This window comes from Salmo trutta, chromosome 2, assembly GCF_901001165.1.
Source record: "Salmo trutta chromosome 2, fSalTru1.1, whole genome shotgun sequence".
NCBI classification, from domain to species: Eukaryota; Metazoa; Chordata; class Actinopteri; order Salmoniformes; family Salmonidae; genus Salmo; species Salmo trutta.
In genome coordinates, this window is record NC_042958.1 from 40,798,857 (window position 1) to 40,823,485 (window position 24,629).

At 44.1% G+C, this 24,629-nt stretch overlaps 1 protein-coding gene across 1 annotated transcript; it reads left to right on the forward strand.

Annotated features, from left to right (window-relative positions):
* Nucleotides 1–23,849, forward strand: gng4 (G protein subunit gamma 4). The gene is made up of 3 exons (XM_029701909.1): nt 1–605; nt 2,298–2,405; nt 18,671–23,849. Exons 2-3 carry the CDS (start codon nt 2,307–2,309, stop codon nt 18,797–18,799), a joined length of 228 nt encoding a protein of 75 aa, XP_029557769.1. The 5' UTR covers nt 1–605; nt 2,298–2,306; the 3' UTR covers nt 18,800–23,849.
* The last annotated feature ends 780 nt before the right edge of the window (nt 23,850–24,629 follow it).

Sequence of the window (24,629 nt, forward strand, 5' to 3'; positions counted from 1 at the left end):
CCGTTCCCTTTCCTAGAAGGACCAACATGGGAAACCCACGATGATGTCAAAGCGGATCAAACCGGGATTCCTCTCCCGTCCCCAGCGCGCTCTGCTCTGTTTCTCTACAGCAATACTGAGGCAAATAGAAAATGCGGCAGGTGCCATTTTCACACGCATGGGTGTAGAAGTGAGGTACTAATAGTTGAGGAAAGATAGACGGTGTTCATTTAGGTATTTCATCCACAATACAGTACAAGCAAACGCAGCATATTTCCTTGTCATTAGCGAGGTCTCCCCCAGCTGCTAGACTACTGATGGGACTCTGACTCTGACAGTACAGACGGACCCAACGCGACCGCGACACAACGCGCGGCACATTTTGGGGAGAGACGCCGCATAGTCACAGCAAGCGACTAATGAGACAATAGCCTATTTCTCACCATCAACAAAAATACAGATCGTGCTTCGTGGTCGGTCATCATTCCATCCTGTCTGGAACGTTCCGGGGTTTCCTTTTCGAGACCGTTCATCCCCCCCCCGGTGTGATATTTGACAGGTCTCTTTGTTGGGTGGAGTCAAGTCCGGAATTGTCGATATTGGAATCATCACTGGCATCATTTCAGGTGGGTGAAACAAATCGCGTTCTTTACGCTGTTGTTTTCATGGTTATACTCCTACAGGCGTTACGACATGTTCAAATATTGCATGTGAATTTTGAAATGTTAATGAGATATGAGTGGGTTGTCGCTTATTGGCCTTTAAAGTATTTTAGAATCATTGTAGGCTAAGGAAGGGCGAGTGTCTGTTTCTTTTTAGAGGAACATAGCCCATATTGCCATGTTGATAACCGTTTGCAGCGCCTCAGCTGCACGGTTAGATAGGTCGAATGAGTCCCATAATAAGCCCTGTAATTAAACCTATGTTTAGTGTTTATAGTGTCCGGATATAAATGTGTGTGTGTGTGTGTGTGTGTGTGTGTGCGCGTGCGTGCGCGCGCGGTGGTTCGGGTTAGGTTATCAAACCGTAGATGATGACCGGGTCTGTAAATAACGTTATCGGTTAGCACCGGGTTATAACGGGCTGTGTTGGGCGCACCCACCCTGGAAAATAATTACATTCAATAACCTAGTAGCCTAGTCTCTCTCTAGGACCCAACCCCGGCCGCGGTAATGCTGGGCCAAGAAGGCCCTCTTAAAAAAAAAAAAACTATACATTATACTGAATAGACAGACGGCTCCACCTCAAAATATCTGGCCTTTATTTCCAAATATCAATAGAGAAAAGGGATTCCACTAAGACGGTATATCGAGCAGCGGGGACTCAGTGAGGGTGAGCTGAATATATTGTGTACAAATAGGACATTTGTTTTCCCAGTCATGATGGTGATGAACAGGCCTGTAATGTAGGATGGGCTGCGCTGTAGGCAGCAACACCAGGTGGAAGAACCAAGCCCACTCTAGTCAGACTGTACACTATATCTAACTACCTGGGAATGAAATAGGCCTATCTTTCTGATGGGGATGCAGGATTCACCAATAGGCCAGTATTTTCCAGTGTCTTCCTCACTAAACACTAGCAGTAGCTACATCTCAGCATCAATCACTGGGGTTGTGGGACTGTGGGATATTCTGTGTTAGCAGCGACTGTGGGAGTGTTTTTTATTATTTATTGGATCTACCCTCTGACTAACAATATTTACTATGCATTTAGGAATAACTCAATGTGGAATGCAGACAGTCAGGCAGACCTGCAGACACTCGTGTTTCTTTCCTATCACTCAGTCAATGATAGAAGTAAATCACATAGTAACATTGTTTGAACAACAGTAGGGGAACACCGGTCAATCACTAAATACATTTCCAATGTGTACAGCCATAGCAGTTATTTCGTTCTCGAAACAGGCTATGAATGTCAGACCTCTTGGCTCCATGTCTTCAAGATATTCAACCAACTCTTAGGAAGTTTCTGAAGATGACAAGATATTCAACCAACTTTGGAGGTTTTATGGTTCTGGCTTCATCAGTCATATTTCTACTCAACCCCACTATTATCATCAACACCTAGGCAATGTTCCTCGGGTGGTTTGGTCACATTCCTAATGAGTGATTGGAAATTGAGTTCAGAATCACAAATATCACCTAGGTTTTTTTTGTTTACCTGGTGTTTTATCTTTATTGCCCGTGAATTAAAATTTGCAGCCAACAGCGCACAGACACACACACGGGGACGACGACACATGCACACACACACGTACATGCACCCCCCCCCACCCCCAAGCCTCTTGACCCCAACATCTCTTTGTGCTCCTATCCCAGGTCATCATCATGAAGGACGGTGTGGTCAACAACAGCACAGCCAGCATCTCCCACGCCAGGAAAGCTGTGGAACAGCTCAAGATGGAGGCATGTATGGACAGGATAAAGGTAAGTTAGTTTGTGGGTTGGAACTTATACAGCACATTTCAGACATGGAATGCAACACAATGTGCTTTTCTGGGGGAAAAAAACGAATAAAAAAAAACAATGAAAATAAAAGCTGAAATATTTACTACACAACAAACATAAGAGGATAAAAAACAAAAGTGACACAAACTGAATAACTAAAAATCAACCTGAGGAAAAGCAAAGCTAAACATATGTTTTAAGATCTTGTCCACAGTTTCGTCCCCCTCAGGTTCTCTGGCAGGCTATTCCAGAGGCTGGGGTCATAATAACTAAAGACTGCCTCTCCATGCCTCTTGGTCCCCCTCAGGTTCTCTGGCAGGCTATTCCAGAGGCTGGGGGCATAATAACTAAAGGCTGCCTCTCCATGCCTCTTGGTCCCCCTCAGGTTCTCTGGCAGGCTATTCCAGAGGCTGGGGGCATAGTAACTATGCCTCTTGGTCCTAGGTCTTAGGTCTTGGTCCTAGGCTTTGGGATAGTTAAAATGCCAGAGGACCTGAAGGACCTACTGGGTACATAACTTAAAGCATGTCTGACATGTATTGAGGTGCACAATCATGGATTAATTTAAAAACCAATACAAGAATCTTCAAATATATTCTAAAACTCACAGTCAGCCAGAGACCTTAAACCTGGTGTATTGTGTGCTCTCTGTCTGGTCTTGGTTAGTATCCATGCTGCAATAGTCTGTATGTTTTGCAGTTGACCAATGGCTTTCCTGGGTAGACCAGACAGGAGAGCATTACAGTAGTCAAGCCTGCTTGTAATAAAAGCATGGATGAATCTCTCTGTATCAGCCTGAGAGAGAAACGGCAGCACCTTGGCAATGTTCCTCAGGTGGTTTGGTCACATTCCTAATGTGTGATTGGAAATTGAGTTCAGAATCTAAAATAACACCTAGGTTTGTTTTTCTCTGGTGTTTTATCTTTATTGCCTGTGAATTAAAATGTGCGGACAGATTCTCTCTCTGTATATGTGTATATATATATATATATATATAACTGTACAGTACTGGACCCAAAATCAAACCTTTTGGAACACCACGAGACATGTATTTTCTCTGAGTTATGTTCACCAAGGGTGACAAACTCTCAACCGGTTAAATAGGTCCGGAACCCATTTAGAACTGGACCAGAGAGGCCAACCCACCTCTCCAGTCTGTCCAGAAGGACATCATGGTCAACAGTATTGAATGCAGCACTACAATCCAATAGTACAAGGACAGAGAGTCTCTGTGTTGGCTCTAGGATCATTTACCACTTTAACTAAGACTGTCTCTGTTTTGGCTCTAGGATCATTTACCACTTTAACTAAGACTGTCTCTGTTTTGGCTCTAGGATCATTTACCACTTTAACTAAGACTGTCTCTGTGTTGGCTCTAGGATCATTTACCACTTTAACTAAGACTGTCTCTGTGTTGGCTCTAGGATCATTTACCACTTTAACTAAGACTGTCTCTGTGTTGGCTCTAGGATCATTTACCACTTTAACTAAGACTGTCTCTGTGTTGGCTCTAGGATCATTTACCACTTTAACTAAGACTGTCTCTGTGTTGGCTCTAGGATCATTTACCACTAACTAAGACTAGGGATCAGTTACTATGTCACTAGGGATCAGTTACTATGTCACTAGGGATCAGTTACTATATGACTAGGGATCAGTTACTATATCACTAGGGATCAGTTACTTCACCACTAGGGATCAGTTACTATACCACTAGGGATCAGTTACTTCACCACTAGGGATCAGTTACTATACCACTAGGGATCAGTTACTTCACCACTAGGGATCAGTTACTATACCACTAGGGATCAGTTACTATATTACTAGGGATCAGTTACTATATCACGAGGGATCAGTTACTTCACCACTAGGGATCAGTTACTATACCACTAGGGATCAGTTACTTCACCACTAGGGATCAGTTACTATACCACTAGGGATCAGTTACTATATTACTAGGGATCAGTTACTATATCACTAGGGATCAGTTACTTCACCACTAGGGATCAGTTACTATACCACTAGGGATCAGTTACTTCACCACTAGGGATCAGTTACTATACCACTAGGGATCAGTTACTATATTACTAGGGATCAGTTACTATATCACTAGGGATCAGTTACTATACCACTAGGGATCAGTTACTATATTACTAGGGATCAGTTACTATATCACTAGGGATCAGTTACTTCACCACTAGGGATCAGTTACTATACCACTAGGGATCAGTTACTTCACCACTAGGGATCAGTTACTATACCACTAGGGATCAGTTACTTCACCACTAGGGATCAGTTACTATACCACTAGGGATCAGTTACTATACCACTAGGGATCAGTTACTATATTACTAGGGATCAGTTACTGTAGCACTAGGGATCAGTTACTGTACCACTAGGGATCAGTTACTGTACCACTAGGGATCAGTTACTGTACCACTATAACCCTCCTCTAACCTCCTGTCATGACGTTGCCCTCTTTGAGTATAGGGAGCACAGTTGACCCCCTCCCCCTTGCACCATCCCCCTACCTACCTCTCCCTACCCAGGCCCTGTGAAGGCGGTCGTAAAATTCTAAAGGAGAATGTCCTGCCGCATGGCCCAGTTGAGACAGAGAGGGGTTTCATAGAGAGACAAAGGAAATTCTTCCAACTCACAGAATTGGGGAACCGAACAACATTTATGTTCTGGAGAAGGCATAAAAGATCGGTGAAGAATCCAGCTACGAACTGGTCCTCTTGGTACAATTTTGTGATACCCATTGAAGACAATAGTACCATATTACCATACTAAGGTTTATATAAGAGACTCAGCTATGGGACTTGCATCTAAATGGTTGTATACAATGATTTAATAAGATTAATCTCTCTAGGGTATGTGGGACGAAATCGTCCCACCTACTCAACAGCCAGTGGAATCCCGTGGCGCGATATTCAAATACCTTAGAAATGCTATTACTTCAATTTCTCAAACATATGACTATTTTACACCATTTTAAAGACAAGACTCTCGTTAATCTAACCACACTGTCCGATTTCAAAAAGGCTTTACAACGAAAGCAAAACATTAGATTATGTCAGCAGAGTACCCAGCCAGAAATAATCAGACACCCATTTTTCAAGCTAGCATATAATGTCACAAAAACCAAAACCACAGCTAAATGCAGCACTAACCTTTGATGATCATCAGATGACACTCCTAGGACATTATGTTATACAATACATGCATGTTTTGTTCAATCAAATTCATATTTATATCAAAAAACAGCTTTTTACATTAGCATGTGACAGTCAGAACTAGCATACCCACCGCAAACTTCCGGTGAATTTACTAAATTACTCACGATAAACGTTCACAAAAAAGATAACAATTATTTTAATAATTATAGATACAGAACTCCTTTATGCAATCACGGTGTCCAATTTTAAAATAGCTTTTCGGCAAAAGCACATTTTGCAATATTCTGAGTAGATAGCTCGCCATCACGGGCTAGCTATTTTGACACCCACCAAGTTTGGCACTCACCAAACTCAGATTTACTATAAGAAAAATTGGATTACCTTTGCTGTTCTTCGTCAGAATGCACTCCCAGGACTTCTACTTCATCCACAAATGTTGTTTTGGTTCAAAATAATCCATAGTTATGTTCAAATATCCTCTGTTTTGTTCTTGCGTTCAAGACACTATCCGAACGGTGACGCGCGGATGCGTATCGTGACAACAAATTTCAAAATATTCCATTACCGTACTCCGAAGCATGTCAAACGCTGTTTAAAATACATTTTTATGCAATTTTTCTCGTAAAAAAGCGATAATATTGTGACCGGGAGACGTCCTTTCCGTTCAAAGACTCAAAATCTAAAATGGACTCTTCACGTGCATGCTTGCGCCCGTCTCATTGTTCTCAGATCGACCACTTTCCAAATGCGCTACTGTTTTTCAGCCATGGGCTGCAAAGTCATCATTCAACGTTCTGGCGCCTTCTGAGAGCCTATGGGAGCCTTAGAAAATGTCACATTACAGCAGAGATCCTTTGTTTTGGAAAGAGATGACAAAGAAGGCCAAGAAATGGTCAGACAGGGTACTTCCTGTACATAATCTTCTCAGGTTTTGGCCTGCCATTTGAGTTCTGTTATACTCACAGACACCATTCAAACAGTTTTAGAAACTTTAGAGTGTTTTCTATCCAAAGCTACTAATTATATGCATATTCTCGTTTTTGGGCAGGAGTAATAAGCAGATTAAATCGGGTACGTTTTTTATCCGGCCGTGAAAATACTGCCCCCTATCCATAACAAGTTAACCTCTCTAGGATAGGGGGCAGTATTTTCACATCCGGATAAAAAACATACCCGATTTAATATGGATATTACTACTGCCCAGAACCTAGAATATGCATATAATTGTTTGATTTGGATAGAAAACACCCTAAAGTTTCTAAAACTGTTTGAATGGTGTCTGTGAGTATAACAGAACTCAAATGGCAGGCCAAAACCTGAGAAGATTATGTACAGGAAGTACCCTGTCTGACCATTTCTTGGCCTTCTTTGTCATCTCTTTCCAAAACAAAGGATCTCTGCTGTAATGTGACATTTTCTAAGGCTCCCATAGGCTCTCAGAAGGCGCCAGAACGTTGAATGATGACTTTGCAGCCCATGGCTGAAAAACAGTAGCGCATTTGGAAAGTGGTCGATCTGAGAACAATGAGATGGGCGCACGCATGCACGTGAAGAGTCCATTTTAGATTTTGAGTCTTTGAACGGAAAGGACGTCTCCCGGTCACAATATTATCGCTTTTTTACGAGAAAAATTGCATAAAAATTTATTTTAAACAGCGTTTGACATGCTTCGAAGTACGGTAATGGAATATTTTGAATATTTTTGTCACAATACGCGTCCGCGCGTCACCCTTCATTACCCTTCGGATAGTGTCTTGAACGCACAAACAAAACGCCGCTATTTGGATATAACTATGGATTATTTGGAACCAAACCAACATTTGTTATTGAAGTAGAAGTCCTGGGAGTGCATTCTGATGAAGAACAGCAAAGGTAATCCAATTTTTCTTATAGTAAATCTGAGTTTGGTGAGTGCCAAACTTGGTGGGTGTCAAAATAGCTAGCCCGTGATGGCGAGCTATCTACTTTGAATATTGCAAAATATGCTTTTGCTGTAAAGCTATTTTAAAATTGGACACCGCGATTGCATAAAGGAGTTTTGTATCTATAATTCTTAAAATAATTGTTATGATTTTTGTGAACGTTTATCGTGAGTAATTTAGTAAATTCACCGGAAATTTGCGGTGGGTATGCTAGTTCTGAACGTCACATGCTGATGTAAAAAGCTGTTTTTTGATATAAATATGAATTTGATTGAACAAAACATGCATGTATTGTATAACATAATGTCCTAGGAGTGTCATCTGATGATCATCAAAGGTTAGTGCTGCATTTAGCTGTGGTTTTGGTTTTTGTGACATTATATGCTAGCTTGAAAAATGGGTGTCTGATTATTTCTGGCTGGGTACTCTGCTGACATAATCTAATGTTTTGCTTTCGTTGTAAAGCCTTTTTGAAATCGGACAGTGTGGTTAGATTAACGAGAGTCTTGTCTTTAAAATGGTGTAAAATAGTCATATGTTTGAGAAATTGAAGTTTTCGGCTTTTCGAGGAGTTTGTATTTCGCGCCACGCCTTATCAATGGATATTGGAGTGGTGTTCCGCTAGCGGAACGTCTAGATGTAAGAGGTTTTAAAGCTATTTGGGATATGTTGAGAGGCTATGTACTGATGTTAATGTGATAGAATTGTATTTCTGTTAAAGCTTAACTCAGTCATCGGCACGCCCCCAGGGACACAGACAAGACCTGGCGTCATGAGACAGCCTTTTTCTGTCATTCCGAATAAAACCCCCACCCAGATTTACTTTCTTCAGACCAGGCCTCCACTCCATTACGAGTTGGCCAATAGGTTTGACCATGTGTTCCTCTGCTGAACTTTAACCATACCACGTGGTTAAACTATCGATACAGAATAAGAACAAGTCTTTGATATTATTAAGTACTAGTCTGCAGCTAGAATTCGGTATCATCGAATGCGAAGACCTACGAAACATCCATTCTATAACGACATTAATGAATGTCACTTTGAAAGATCCATTCTAACCGAGAGAGAGAGAACACGGACAAAACTCTCCAACAGAAAATAACTCTCCAACAAGGATCCTGATACACACTGAGCGTAAATATATGTTGATTTCAATTGTTCCCGAATGAGTGAGCGTTCATGTGCAAAGGATTAGCATATCAATTGTTAATATTAATGATCTCTGTGTGCCTCCTCAGCTGCCCTTTTTGACCCTTTGTTTAAAAGCTGCCATGCCTGTTTAGCCCACTAGGGCACATTCCTCTACCATTTCTTGAACGATAACTACTGTTTGTATGCTTTCTGTGAATTACTTAGTTTAGTAAATAAATGATTTTAAGACAATTGATGTATGGATGACTTTTAGTAAAGACTGGGTTCGTGCAGACACAACAATTTACGACGTTTGGAATGAGACGGACGCGAGGTAAAATACACCATTTAAACCAGAAGATAATCGGCCTATACTATAATATAATATAATATATAATGTTATAATATAGGAAAGTTATATTAGGAAAATTCTAACTTTGTAATCTGAATATTGTCCTTGGTGCCCCGATCTCCTAGTTAATTACAGTTAAACGATTAATCACTTTAATCGCGTAATAATAATAACAGGGAGTTATTTTGATAAACATGTCTTCAGTTAATGGTGCCCAAAGACACGACACTCCTGTCCAGTGGACTATAACCCTCCTCTCTAACCTCCTGTCCAGTGGACTATAACCCTCCTCTAACCTCCTGTCCAGTGGACTATAACCCTCCTCTAACCTCCTGTCTAGTGGACTATAACCCTCCTCTAACCTCCTGTCCAGTGGACTATAACCCTCCTCTAACCTCCTGCCCAGTGGACTATAACCCTCCTCTAACCTCCTGTCCAGTTGACTATAACCCTCCTCTAACCTCCTGTCTAGTGGACTATAACCCTCCTCTAACCTCCTGTCCAGTGGACTATAACCCTCCTCTAACCTCCTGTCTAGTGGACTATAACCCTCCTCTAACCTCCTGTCCAGTGGACTATAACCCTCCTCTAACCTCCTGCCCAGTGGACTATAACCCTCCTCTCTAACCTCCTGTCCAGTGGGCTATAACCCTCCTCTCTAACCTCCTGTCCAGTGGGCTATAACCCTCCTCTAACCTCCTGTCCAGTGGACTATAACCCTCCTCTCTAACCTCCTGTCCAGTGGACTATAACTCTCCTCTCTAACCTGTCCAGTGGACTATAACCCTCCTCTAACCTCCTGCCCAGTGGACTATAACCCTCCTCTCTAACCTGTCCAGTGGACTATAACCCTCCTCTCTAACCTCCTGTCCAGTGGAATATAACCCTCCTCTAACCTCCTGCCCAGTGGACTATAACCCTCCTCTCTAACCTGTCCAGTGGACTATAACCCTCCTCTAACCTCCTGTCCAGTGGACTATAACCCTCCTCTAACCTCCTGTCCAGTGGACTATAACCCTCCTCTAACCTCCTGTCCAGTGGACTATAACCCTCCTCTAACCTCCTGTCCAGTGGAATATAACCCTCCTCTAACCTCCTGTCCAGTGGACTATAACCCTCCTCTAACCTCCTGTCCAGTGGACTATAACCCTCCTCTAACCTCCTGCCCAGTGGACTATAACCCTCCTCTAACCTCCTGTCCAGTTGACTATAACCCTCCTCTAACCTCCTGCCCAGTGGACTATAACCCTCCTCTCTAACCTCCTGTCCAGTGGGCTATAACCCTCCTCTCGAACCTCCTGTCCAGTGGGCTATAACCCTCCTCTAACCTCCTGTCCAGTGGACTATAACCCTCCTCTAACCTCCTGTCCAATGGACTATAACCCTCCTCTAACCTCCTGTCCAGTGGACTATAACCCTCCTCTAACCTCCTGTCTGGTGGACTATAACCCTCCTCTAACCTCCTGTCCGGTGGACTATAACCCTCCTCTAACCTCCTGTCTAGTGGACTATAACCCTCCTCTAACCTCCTGTCCAGTGGACTATAACCCTCCTCTAACCTCCTGCCCAGTGGACTATAACCCTCCTCTAACCTCCTGTCCAGTTGACTATAACCCTCCTCTAACCTCCTGCCCAGTGGACTATAACCCTCCTCTCTAACCTCCTGTCCAGTGGGCTATAACCCTCCTCTCGAACCTCCTGTCCAGTGGGCTATAACCCTCCTCTAACCTCCTGTCCAGTGGACTATAACCCTCCTCTAACCTCCTGTCCAGTGGACTATAACCCTCCTGTCCAGTGGACCATAACCCTCCTCTCTAACCTCCTGTCCAGTGGAATATAACCCTCTTCTAACCTCCTGTCCAGTGGACTATAACCCTCCTCTAACTTCCTGTCCAGTGGACTATAACCCTCCTCTAACCTCCTGTCCAGTGGACTATAACCCTCCTCTAACCTCCTGTCCAGTGGACTATAACCCTCCTCTAACCTCCTGTCCAGTGGACTATAACCCTCCTCTAACCTCCTGCCCAGTGGACTATAACCCTCCTCTCTAACCTGTCCAGTGGACTATAACCCTCCTCTAACCTCCTGTCCAGTGGACTATAACCCTCCTCTAACCTCCTGTCCAGTGGACTATAACCCTCCTCTCTAACCTGTCCAGTGGACTATAACCCTCCTCTAACCTCCTGTCCAGTGGACTATAACCCTCCTCTAACCTCCTGTCCAGTGGACTATAACCCTCCTCTCTAACCTCCTGTCCAGTGGACTATAACCCTCCTCTATCCTCCTGCCCAGTGGACTATAACCCTCCTCTAACCTCCTGCCCAGTGGACGATAACCCTCCTCTAACCTCCTGTCCAGTGGACTATAACCCTCCTCTAACCTCCTGTCCAGTGGACTATAACCCTCCTCTAACCTCCTGCCCAGTGGAATATAACCCTCCTCTAACCTCCTGTCCAGTGGACTATAACCCTCCTCTCTAACCTGTCCAGTGGACTATAACCCTCCTCTAACCTCCTGCCCAGTGGACTATAACCCTCCTCTAACCTCCTACCCAGTGGACTATAACCCTCCTCTAACCTCCTGTCCAGTGGACTATAACCCTCCTCTAACCTCCTGTCCAGTGGACTATAACCCTCCTCTCTAACCTCCTGTCCAGTGGAATATAACCCTCTTCTAACCTCCTGTCCAGTGGACTATAACCCTCCTCTAACTTCCTGTCCAGTGGACTATAACCCTCCTCTAACCTCCTCTCCAGTGGACTATAACCCTCCTCTAACCTCCTGTCCAGTGGACTATAACCCTCCTCTAACCTCCTGTCCAGTGGACTATAACCCTCCTCTAACCTCCTGCCCAGTGGACTATAACCCTCTTCTCTAACCTGTCCAGTGGACTATAACCCTCCTCTAACCTCCTGTCCAGTGGACTATAACCCTCCTCTAACCTCCTGTCCAGTGGACTATAACCCTCCTCTCTAACCTCCTGTCCAGTGGACTATAACCCTTCTCTAACCTCCTGCCCAGTGGACTATAACCCTCCTCTAACCTCCTGCCCAGTGGACTATAACCCTCCTCTCTAACTTCCTGTCCAGTGGACTATAACCCTCCTCTAATTCCTGTCCAGTGGACTATAACCCTCCTCTAACCTCCTGTCCAGTGGACTATAACCCTCCTCTAACCTCCTGCCCAGTGGACGATAACCCTCCTCTAACCTCCTTTCCAGTGGACTATAACCCTCCTCTAACCTCCTGTCCAGTGGACTATAACCCTCCTCTAACCTCCTGTCCAGTGGACTATAACCCTCCTCTCTAACCTCCTGTCCAGTGGACTATAACCCTTCTCTAACCTCCTGCCCAGTGGACTATAACCCTCCTCTAACCTCCTGCCCAGTGGACTATAACCCTCCTCTCTAACTTCCTGTCCAGTGGACTATAACCCTCCTCTAACCTCCTGTCCAGTGGACTATAACCCTCCTCTAACCTCCTGTCCAGTGGACTATAACCCTCCTCTAACCTCCTGTCCAGTGGACTATAACCCTCCTCTAACCTCCTGTCTAGTGGACTATAACCCTCCTCTAACCTCCTGTCCAGTGGACTATAACCCTCTTAACTCCTGTCCAGTGGACTATAACCCTCCTCTAACCTCCTGTCCAGTTGACTATAACCCTCCTCTAACCTCCTGTCCAGTGGACTAAACCCTCCTCTAACCTCCTGTCCAGTGGACTATAACCCTCCTCTCTAACCTCCTGTCCAGTGGACTATAACCCTCCTCTAACCTCCTGTCCAGTGGACTATAACCCTCCTCTAACCTCCTGTCCAGTGGACTATAACCCTCCTCTAACCTCCTGTCCACTGGACTATAACCCTCCTCTAACCTCCTGTCCAGTGGACTATAACCCTCCTCTCTAACCTGTCCAGTGGACTATAACCCTCCTCTAACCTCCTGTCCAGTGGACTATAACCCTCCTCTAACCTCCTGTCCAGTGGACTATAACCCTCCTCTCTAACCTCCTGTCCAGTGGACTATAACCCTCCTCTCTAACCTCCTGTCCAGTGGACTATAACCCTCCTCTATCCTCCTGCCCAGTGGACTATAACCCAACTCTAACCTCCTGCCCAGTGGACGATAACCCTCCTCTAACCTCCTGTCCAGTGGACTATAACCCTCCTCTAACCTCCTGTCCAGTGGACTATAACCCTCCTCTAACCTCCTGCCCAGTGGAATATAACCCTCCTCTAACCTCCTGCCAAGTGGACCTTAACCCTCCTCTCTAACCTGTCCAGTGGACTATAACCCTCCTCTAACCTCCTGCCCAGTGGACTATAACCCTCCTCTAACCTCCTACCCAGTGGACTATAACCCTCCTCTAACCTCCTGTCCAGTGGACTATAACCCTCCTCTAACCTCCTGTCCAGTGGACTATAACCCTCCTCTCTAACCTCCTGTCCAGTGGACTATAACCCTCCTCTAACCTCCTGCCCAGTGGACTATAACCCTCCTCTCTAACTTCCTGCCCAGTGGACTATAACCCTCCTCTAACCTCCTGTCCAGTGGACTATAACCCTCCTCTAACCTCCTGTCCAGTGGACTATAACCCTCCTCTAACCTCCTGTCCAGTGGACTATAACCCTCCTCTAACCTCCTGTCCAGTGGACTATAACCCTCCTCTAACCTCCTGTCCAGTGGACTATAACCCTCCTCTCTAACCTCCTGTCCAGTGGACTATAACCCTCCTCTCTAACCTCCTCTCCAGTGGACTATAACCCTCCTCTAACCTCCTGTCCAGTGGACTATAATCCTCCTCTAACCTCCTCTCCAGTGGACTATAACCCTCCTCTCTAACCTCCTGTCCAGTGGACTATAACCCTCCTCTCTAACCTCCTGTCCAGTGGAATATAACCCTCCTCTAACCTCCTGTCCAGTGGACTATAACCCTCCTCTAAACTCCTGTCAAGTGGACTATAACCCTCCTCTAACCTCCTGTTCAGTGGACTATAACCCTCCTCTAACCTCCTGTCCAGTGGACTATAACCCTCCTCTAACCTCCTGTCCAGTGGACTATAACCCTCCTCTCTAACCTCCTGTCCAGTTGACTATAACCCTCCTCTAACCTCCTGTCCAGTGGACTATAACCCTCCTCTCTAACCTCTTGTCCAGTGGACTATAACCATCCTCTAACCTCCTGTCCAGTGGACTATAACCCTCCTCTAACCTCCTACCCAGTGGACTATAACCCTCCTCTAACCTCCTGTCCAGTGGACTATAACCCTCCTCTCAAACCTCCTGTCCAGTGGACTATAACCCTCCTCTCTAACCTCCTGTCCAGTGGACTATAACCCTCCTCTAACCTCCTGTCCAGTGGAATATAACCCTCCTCTAACCTCCTGTCCAGTGGACTATAACCCTCCTCTTACCTCCTGTCCAGTGGACTATAACCCTCCTCTAACCTCCTGTCCAGTGGACTATAACCCTCCTCTAACCTCCTGTCCAGTGTACTATAATCCTCCTCTAACCTCCTCTCCAGTGGACTATAACCCTCCTCTAACCTCCTCTCCAGTGGACTATAACCCTCCTCTAACCTCCTCTCCAGTGGACTATAACCCTCCTCTCTAACCTCCTCTCCAGTGGACTATAACCCTCCTCTCTAACCTCCTGTCCAGTGGACTATAACCCTCCTCTAACCTCCTGTCCAGTGGACTATAACCCTCCTCTAACCTCCTGTCCAGTGGACTATAACCCTCCTCTAACCTCCTGTCCAGTGGACTATAACCCTCCTCTCTAACATCCTGTACAGTGGACTTTAACCCTCCTCTCTAACCTCCTGTCCAGTGGACTATAACCCTCCTCTAACCTCCTGTCCAGTGGACTATAACCCTCCTCTAACCTCCTGTCCAGTGGACAATAACCCTCCTCTAACCTCCTGTCTAGTGGACTATAACCCTCCTCTAACCTCCTGTCCAGTGGACTATAACCCTCCTCTAACCTCCTGTCCAGTGGACTATAACCCTCCTCTAACCTCCTGTCCAGTGGACTATAACCCTCCTCTCTAACCTCCTGTCCAGTGGACTATAACCCTCCTCTAACCTCCTGTCCAGTGGAATATAACCCTCCTCTAACCTCCTGTCCAATGGACTATAACCCTCCTCTAACCTCCTGTCCAGTGGACTATAACCCTCCTCTAACCTCCTGTCCAGTGGACTATAACCCTCCTCTAACCTCCTGTCCAGTGGACTATAACCCTCCTCTAACCTCCTGTCCAGTGGACTATAACCCTCCTCTCTAACCTCCTGTCCAGTGGACTATAACCCTCCTCTCTAACCTCCTCTCCAGTGGACTATAACCCTCCTCTAACCTCCTGTCCAGTGGACTATAATCCTCCTCTAACCTCCTCTCCAGTGGACTATAACCCTCCTCTAACCTCCTCTCCAGTGGACTATAACCCTCCTCTCTAACCTCCTCTCCAGTGGACTATAACCCTCCTCTCTAACCTCCTGTCCAGTGGACTATAACCCTCCTCTAACCTCCTGTCCAGTGGACTATAACCCTCCTCTAACCTCCTGTCCAGTGGACTATAACCCTCCTCTAACCTCCTGTCCAGTGGACTATAACCCTCCTCTAACCTCCTGTCCAGTGGACTATAACCCTCCTCTAACCTCCTGTCCAGTGGACTATAACCCTCCTCTAACCTCCTGTCCAGTGGACTATAACCCTCCTCTAACCTCCTGTCCAGTGGACTATAATCCTCCTCTAACCTCCTCTCCAGTGGACTATAACCCTCCTCTAACCTCCTCTCCAGTGGACTATAACCCTCCTCTAACCTCCTCTCCAGTGGACTATAACCCTCCTCTCTAACCTCCTGTCCAGTGGACTATAACCCTCCTCTAACCTCCTGTCCAGTGGACTATAACCCTCCTCTAACCTCCTGTCCAGTGGACTATAACCCTCCTTTAACCTCCTGTCCAGTGGACTATAACCCTCCTCTCTAACCTCCTGTCCAGTGGACTATAACCCTCCTCTCTAACCTCTTGTCCAGTGGACTATAACCATCCTCTAACCTCCTGTCCAGTGGACTATAACCCTCCTCTAACCTCCTGTCCAGTGGACTATAACCCTCCTCTAACCTCCTGTCCAGTGGACTATAACCCTCCTCTAACCTCCTGTCCAGTGGACTATAACCCTCCTCTAACCTCCTGCCCAGTGGACTATAACCCTCCTCTCTAACCTCCTGTCCAGTTGGCTATAACCCTCCTCTCTAACCTCCTGTCCAGTGGGCTATAACCCTCCTCTAACCTCCTGTCCAGTGGACTATGACCCTCCTCTAACCTCCTGTCCAGTGGACTATAACCCTCCTCTCTAACCTCCTGTCCAGTGGACTATAACCCTCCTCTCTAACCTCCTGTCCAGTGGACTATAACCCTCCTCTAACCTCCTGTCCAGTGGACTATAACCCTCCTCTAACCTCCTGTCCAGTGGACTATAACCCTCCTCTCTAACCTCCTGTCCAGTGGACTATAACCCTCCTCTCTAACCTCCTGTCCAGTGGACTATAACCCTCCTCTCTAACCTCCTGTCCAGTGGACTATAACCCTCCTCTAACCTCCTGTCCAGTAAACTATAACCCTCCTCTAACCTCCTGTCCAGTGGACTATAACCCTCCTCTCTAACCTCCTGTCCAGTGGACTATAACCCTCCTCTCTAACCTCCTGTCCAGTGGACTATAACCCTCCTCTAACCTCCTGTCCAGTGGACTATAACCCTCCTATAACATCCTGTCCAGTGGACTATAACCCTCCTCTCTAACCTCCTGTCCAGTGGACTATAACCCTCCTCTCTAACCTCCTGTCCAGTGGACTATAACCCTCCTCTCTAACCTCCTGTCCAGTGGAATATAACCCTCCTCTAACCTCCTGTCCAGTGGACTATAACCCTCCTCTAAACTCCTGTCAAGTGGACTATAACCCTCCTCTAACCTCCTGTTCAGTGGACTATAACCCTCCTCTAACCTCCTGTCCAGTGGACTATAACCCTCCTCTAACCTCCTGTCCAGTGGACTATAACCCTCCTCTCTAACCTCCTGTCCAGTTGACTATAACCCTCCTCTAACCTCCTGTCCAGTGGACTATAACCCTCCTCTCTAACCTCCTGTCCAGTGGGCTATAACCCTCCTCTCTAACCTCCTGTCCAGTGGGCTATAACCCTCCTCTCTAACCTCCTGTCCAGTGGGCTATAACCCTCCTCTCTAACCTCCTGTCCAGTGGGCTATAACCCTCCTCTCTAACCTCCTGTCCAGTGGACTATAACCCTCCTCTCTAACCTCCTGTCTAGTGGGCTATAACCCTCCTCTCTAACCTGTCCAGTGGACTATAACCCTCCTCTAACCTCCTGTCCAGTGGACTATAACCCTCCTCTCTAACCTGTCCAGTGGACTATAACCCTCCTCTAACCTCCTGTTCAGTGGACTATAACCCTCCTCTAACCTCCTGTCCAGGCATTAGAGTTAGCAGTGTGGTTAAGGTTAGGCATTAGGGTTAGCAGTGTGTTAGGCATTAGAGTTAGCAGTGTGGTTAAGGTTAGGCATTAGGGTTAGCTATGTGGTTAGGCATTAGGGTTAGCTGTGTGGTTAGGGTTAGCAGTGTGGTTAGGGTTAGCAGTGTGGTTAAGGTTAGGGTTAGCAGTGTGGTTAAGGTTAGGGTTAGCAGTGTGGTTAAGGTTATGGTTAGCTGTGTGGTTAAGGTTAGGGTTAGCTGTGTGGTTAAGGTTAGGGTTAGCAGTGTGGTTAGGGTTAAGGTTAGCAGTATGGTTAAGGTTAGGGTTAAGGTTAGGGTTAGCAGTGTGGTTAGGGTTAGCTGTGTGGTTTGGGTTAGGGTTAGCTGTGTGGTTAGGGTTAGGGTTAGCAGTGTGGTTATGTTTAGGTGTTAGGGTTAGCAATGTGGTTATGGTTCAGGTTAGCAGTGTGGTTAAGGTTAGGTGTTAGGGTTAGCAGTGTGGTTAATGTTAGGGTTCAGGTTAGGGTTCAGGTTAGCAGTGTGGTTAAGGTTAGGTGTTAGGGTTAGCTGTGTGGTTAGGGTTAGCTGTGTGGTTAGGGTTAGCAGTGTGGTTAAGGTTAGGTGTTAGGGTTAGCAATGTGGTTAGGGTTCAGGTTAGCACTGTGGTTAAGGTTAGGTGTTAGGGTTAGCAGTGTGGTTAGGGTTCAGTTTAGCAGTGTCAGTCAGGTTAGGGTTCAGGTTAGCAGTGTGGTTAAGGTTAGGTGTTAGGGTTAGCAGTGTGGTTAAGGTTATGGTTCAGGTTAGCAGTGTGGTTAAGGTTAGGTGTTAGGGTTAGCAGTGTGGTTAGGGTTCAGGTTAGGAGTGCCGTTCAGGTTAGCAGTGTGGTTAAGGTTAGGGTTCAGGTTAGGGTTCAGGTTAGCAGTGTGGTTAAGGTTAGGGTTCAGGTCAGGGTTCAGGTTAGCAGTGTGGTTAGGTGTTAGGGTTAGCAGTGTGGTTAAGATTATGTTTCAGGTTAGCAGTGTGGTTAAGGTTAGGTGTAAGGGTTAGCAGTGTGGTTAAGGTTAGGGTTCAGCTTAGGGTTCCGGTTCGGATATCACACCTATTCGTTGCTATATCTTTAGCTCTGGTCTTTTACCATGGCAGATTCCTAACCATAATCCCCCCCCCCCCCCCAGGTGTCCAAAGCAGCAGCGGACCTGATGGCGTATTGCGACGCCCACATACGTGAGGACCCCCTCATCGTGCCCGTGCCCGCCTCGGAGAACCCCTTCCGAGAGAAGAAGTTATTCTGCACCATCCTCTGATGCCCAGTAGGGGGCAGACCAGCCTTAGGTCGGGCCCTGGTTCAGGCGTGGAATAACGCCTGGCGTCTCCTCTTCTGTCTTCACCGTACCTGAAGCTAACAACACGCTGTGAACGTAACCAGGAAGTGACTGCCCTTTCAGCCTTGTAGTTTTTTTATTTTTTTTCTAATGGTCTTCAAGTGCAAAAAAAAAACATGAAAATGTCCTTCATTAAAAAAATCTTCATGAAAAGGCATCTGATAGAAGTAAATTCATCCACAAACATGAATATAATTATACATATCACAAATGCTATGATATAATCTTGAAGCCCGTTGAAAAGATGGGGACAGTAAAGTGGAAGTGATCATTCCTTTCACAGTAAACTAACTTTACCACCACTGGCATAACATCTTACTTACTTACTTACTGTTGAATTGAAGTTGCCAGGTACACACTTGTTGTTGGTCAGCTCTGTCCCTAGAGGTTGAATGGTTGGGTGGGATAGATACCTTAACATCTGGCAACCCAGTAAGCTTGTTTGAGTGTAAAAGTCCGACACCAGTTATTTGAGAATTTTTCCCTTTGGGGAAAACAATATTCCAAGTATAAATACATTAAAGTACAACAACAAAAATGTTTAAAAGAAAAATGTAGTTTTTTTTACATTTACATTTTCATTTGCATTTATATTTTTGTTTACATTTGCAAAATTCAAGATGGTCTAATGCAGCACTCTGTTATCAGCACTCTGTTATCAGCCTGCCCCCTTGCTTGAGGAAACAATAGAGGAGTAATTGAGGACAAAAAGAGAGGCACACCCCCATACTGTCATGAGGATACCTGGAGAACCTTTTGAGATATACCTTTTTGATAAATGAGGTTCTAGGGAGGCTGGAGTGGGTCTTTTTAAAGTCTCCTATATCTTTGATAGGTTGGTTATTATTGTTTTGATTTGCAAAATTCTGGTAGCTTTCTTCATAAATGTGCAGGTTTTCCAGAAATCCTGGTTGGAAGATTCCTGGAGTTATGAGAGGAATACGCAGGAAATCAGTAATCCTCCAACAATGATTTCTGGAAAACCAGCGAATTTGTGGGAAAGTTCCCAGAATTTTGCAACCCTATTGTTGCTTATTTGTTGGTTGTTTGAGAACAGCCTTGATTAGTGCTTTATGAGATTGTTTTATTATCAATGTGTATTTTCTTTGATATTGCTAGATGATTTTATTTACATGTCTCAGGAAACAAACAAACGGTGGTATTTTTTTATTTGATATAGTCTTTAATCTTAAATGTTCTTTGAGTGTATACCCATAATGTTGTATATAGCATGTTAGTTCCCACTGTCCATTTCTCCATACCAACATAGCGCCCCACCGATACCAATCTAACTACCGTTTACTGTAGTATTAAACATCCTGCCTTTTGACAGGTTGATTAAAATAAGACAAGTTTCTAACCTTTGCCATATTATTTTTCTCTCAGCACTCAATACACGGTTCTATTTTACAATATACACTTTTCTGAATACATACTCAATACTATAAACAATCTATACAGTAGCTGATGCTATGTGAGATGCCCAGGTAGTTTTAGATTTCATTTAGATTTGTTACATTTTATTTGTCTGGAAGTGCTTTGACAATTTAGGAAGAGTGTGAATGTGTCTATATGAACATAAGTGTATATTTATTATGTTTTTCGGCCACAGGAACCCTGTGCTTGAGTCCCAAATCAAACTAAAACATATTCAAAGATGACAAAAAATGTAATGTGATACAGTTTTGTATCACTTATTTTCAATTGAAATCAGTCTTGGAACTGTATGTTGACAATGGTTAAGGTGTATAGTGTGCCACATATCCCTTTCATATACAAACAAATCACCCTATTTTAACATGCCAGCTTTTTTATACCAGCTCTTTTGTATATCTGAAAGGGGTAGAGGGTAAAAAACAAGGAGAAATAAAACCCATCTAAAGACGTAGTCCTGATTTCTGCATTTTCACAGACCCTAACCAACATGCAGGTATCAGGTCTCTGTGAATGCTTCTCTGCTTTTTTTGCAGGTAAATTCATTAACACTTCCATTGTTTAACACCTCGCTAACTTGAAAGGCAAACAGCCCCCATGGTTAACAACACAAAAACGTCTCCCAATTTGCCAGCTACCCACTGATATGTATTAAAGGGGTATCCGTGCAAGAAAGTGGTCAATAAGGGGCTGTTTGAAAGGGGCTCATATAAACATGACCTTTTATTTTTTACAGGTAATATACCACGTCTTCTGTCTGAAATGGGTAAAATAGATGGAATAGTTGCATCTCTATAGAGTACACTGTACACTATGGACAGCTGTCAACTCTGGGCCAAGCCATCTCATATACACCTGAGCCCCTGTTCACTATGTATGGTTAGACTCAGATGTAACATCCAACGAGCAGTTATATTCTAACCAGACAACTAAACATTAAGACACATTTTAAAGGCGTTATACAGTTATTATACTACATATATATTACATCTCACCCTTACTTACTCCTCATCATATAGGATCTTACTACTGGTGTCCCCCAGGGATCTGTACTAGGTCCTCTAATATCTCATTACTGGTGTCCCCCAGGGCTCTGTACTAGGTCCTCTTTAGTGTCTCACTACTGGTGTCCCCCAGGGCTCTGTATTAGGTCCTCTAATATCTCATTACTGGTGTCCCCCAGGGCTCTGTACTAGGTCCTCTTTAATGTCTCATTACTGGTGTCCCCCAGGGCTCAGTACTAGTTCCTCTTTAATGTCTCACTACTGGTGTCCCCCAGGGCTCTGTATTAGGTCCTCTAATATCTCATTACTGGTGTCCCCCAGGGATCTGTACTAGGTCCTCTTTAATGTCTCATTACTGGTGTCCCCAGGGCTCTGTACTAGGTCCTCTTTAATCTATCCTACATCAATCTGATGCCAAACCAGTCTATCCTGCTTTAACTGCAGAACATAAACATTTTGCCCAAAGCCGTCTGATATATTTAACTTTACTATTTTGACATCACTTTTCTATGTTGTTAATTCCTTTGTTTTATTATAAACCACTTCATTTGTTTCCTGAGCCTGTTTCTTTTTCCTATCTATATGTTGCCTGTTCTGTCCTGAGTGAGTGAATGAATGGTTGTGAATGGCAAGTCTTCATACCATACAGCCAACCAACCCAAGGCCTGCATGTTTCTCTGTGCTCCATCCAGGTCTAGTATTGTTCAATTACGGTAACTTCACTAGGATTCCAGGTTTCCTGCTGATTTCGGGAATCTTACAACTGGGATTTCGGGAAAACCTGGGAATTTTGGGAAGGTTACCGGAAATGTCTGACAGTCTCCTCGTTTGCCGACAGGGTGGAAGTATTTTAGAGGGTGCATTCGAAATGGCCCCCTATTTCCTATATTAGTGCACTACCAGGGCTCTGGTCAAAATAAGTGCACTATATAGGGAATAGGGTGCCATTTGGGACTTAGCCAGAGTGTGCAGTACAGTCAATCAGTGTGTAAGTCATCAGTGGATGTAGGAGGCCTATTCTCTAAGACACTGTCAACCCAAAGGCTTTTATTTTGTTTTCAAAAAGCACAATGTGTCAAAACATTTCCTGTTTGTGGTGGTAGATACCTATTTAGCGCATTTTTACAAAAACAAATAAAAAAATATTATTATTATTAGTTGTATTTATTATTATTATTATTATTATTATTGTAATATATCTGTGGCACAGCACTGACAATGACAACATCATGGTGTGTAGTGCTACTGATTTGGAGATTGTATGATACTTAGGTTTAAACCATTTATAAAATGTGTGATTGATACTCCTGAGTATTTTTTAACAAAAACCAATATAAGGGTCTGTTTACATGTTATATGATCCCTTTTTATGGTTCAGGTTTTATCTGCTTCAAAACTTTAACATTCTGTAAAAAGGTTTCATCTGCTTCAAAACTTTAACATTCTGTAAAAAGTTTAATTTGCTTCAAAACTTTAACATTCTGTAAAAAGGTTTCATTTGCTTCAAAGCTTTACATTCTGTAAATAATCAAATTAAAACGTTTTTGTTTAGGCTTGCAAAATTCGAATAACTTTTTCAAAATTCTCACATTTTCCAGAAGTCCTGGTTGTAAAATTCACAAAAGTAGGAGGGAATAAGCAGCAAATACAGACTTCACAAGGATTTCAGGAAAATCTGGGAATTTTTGGAAATTTTTGGAAATTTTGCAACCCTGTTTTTTTTTTGTCGTTGTTCTTGGTACTTTACAGTAGTAGCCTAGTGTTTCCTCATTAGGTATCATACATCTTTCCTAGCCTGCGTACCAGTCTGTTTGTACCATCCTGCCACTCTTTGGTACCCAAGCTACACAATTCCTTGAACTGTCCTAGAACTGTCACTGAAACCAGATATTGGACTTAACTCAGACTTTAGTTGTGTTTGTGTGAACTCTTCAGGGTCTCTAATCCAACAGACCTCAGTTAAAGGGTGGTGCCAAATTTGAACATGAAACATTGGCTATGTCCCAAATGGCACCCTATTCCCTACAATAGTGCACTACTTTAGACCCAGAGCCCTATGTCGTGCCCTATGGGCCCTGGTCAAAATAGTGCACTATAAAGGGAATAGGGTGCCATTTGGGACACAATCATGGATTTCATGTCTCAAACATGAACTTTGCACAGATTTATTTCTGACTGAGGAATCTTATGATGGGAAATATTGCCTATTTTAATGTCTTTGTTCCAAAATGGCACCTTATTCCCTATGGGCCCTGGTCAAAATGCACCTTATTCCCTATGGGCCCTGGACAAAAGCAGAGGACTATAAAGGGAATCGAGTGCCATTTGGGATCCAACAATGTATAGATTATGGGTGCTTTACTTAATGCACATATTGTGTAGAGATTTGGTTGCTTTACTTAAGGTTGTGTAGACGCGCAGCTGTACAAATCAATGGAATTACTTATTTTAAAAATAAAATGTATGAATTAATTGCAGGCTTTGTATTAACCCTCTAGCTGGATCAACATGAATTAAAGGAAATGGCAACCCAAGTGGTCTGTGGTCCCTTTTTCTATAATATATTTTATTATTTCAATTCATGCACAGTACCAGTCAAAAGTCTGGACACACCTACATATTCAAGGGTTTTTCTTTATTTTTACTATTTTCTACCTTGTAGAATAGTGAAAACATAAACCTATGAAATAACACATATGGAATCAATGTAGTAACCAAACAAAGTGTTAAACAAATCAAAATATATTTGAGATTCTTCAAAGTAGCCACCCTTTGCCTTGATGACAGCTTTGCACACTTGTGGCATTCTCTCAACCAACTTCATAGTCACCTGGAATACATTTCAATTAACAGGTGTGCCTTGTTAAATGTTCATTTGTGGAATGCGTTTGAGCCAATCAGTTGTGCTGTGACAAGGTCGGGATGGTATACAGAAGACAGCCCAATTTGGTAAAAGACCAACTCAATATTATGGCAAGAACAGCTCAAATAAGCAAAGAGAAATTACAGTCCATCATTACTTCAATACATGAAGGTCAGTCAATGCGGAAAATTTCAAGAACTTTGAACGTTACTTCAAGTGCAGTTGCAAAAACCATCAAGCACTATGATGAAACTGGTTCTCATGAGGACCGCCACAGGAAAGGAAGACCCAGAGTTACCTCTGCTGCAGAGGAGAAGTTTATTAGAGTTAACTGCACCTCAGATTGCAGAGTTCAAGTAACAGACACATCTCAACATCAACTGTTCAGAGGAGACTGTGTGAATCAGGCCTTCATGGTCAAATTGCTGCAAAGAAACCACTAAAGGACACT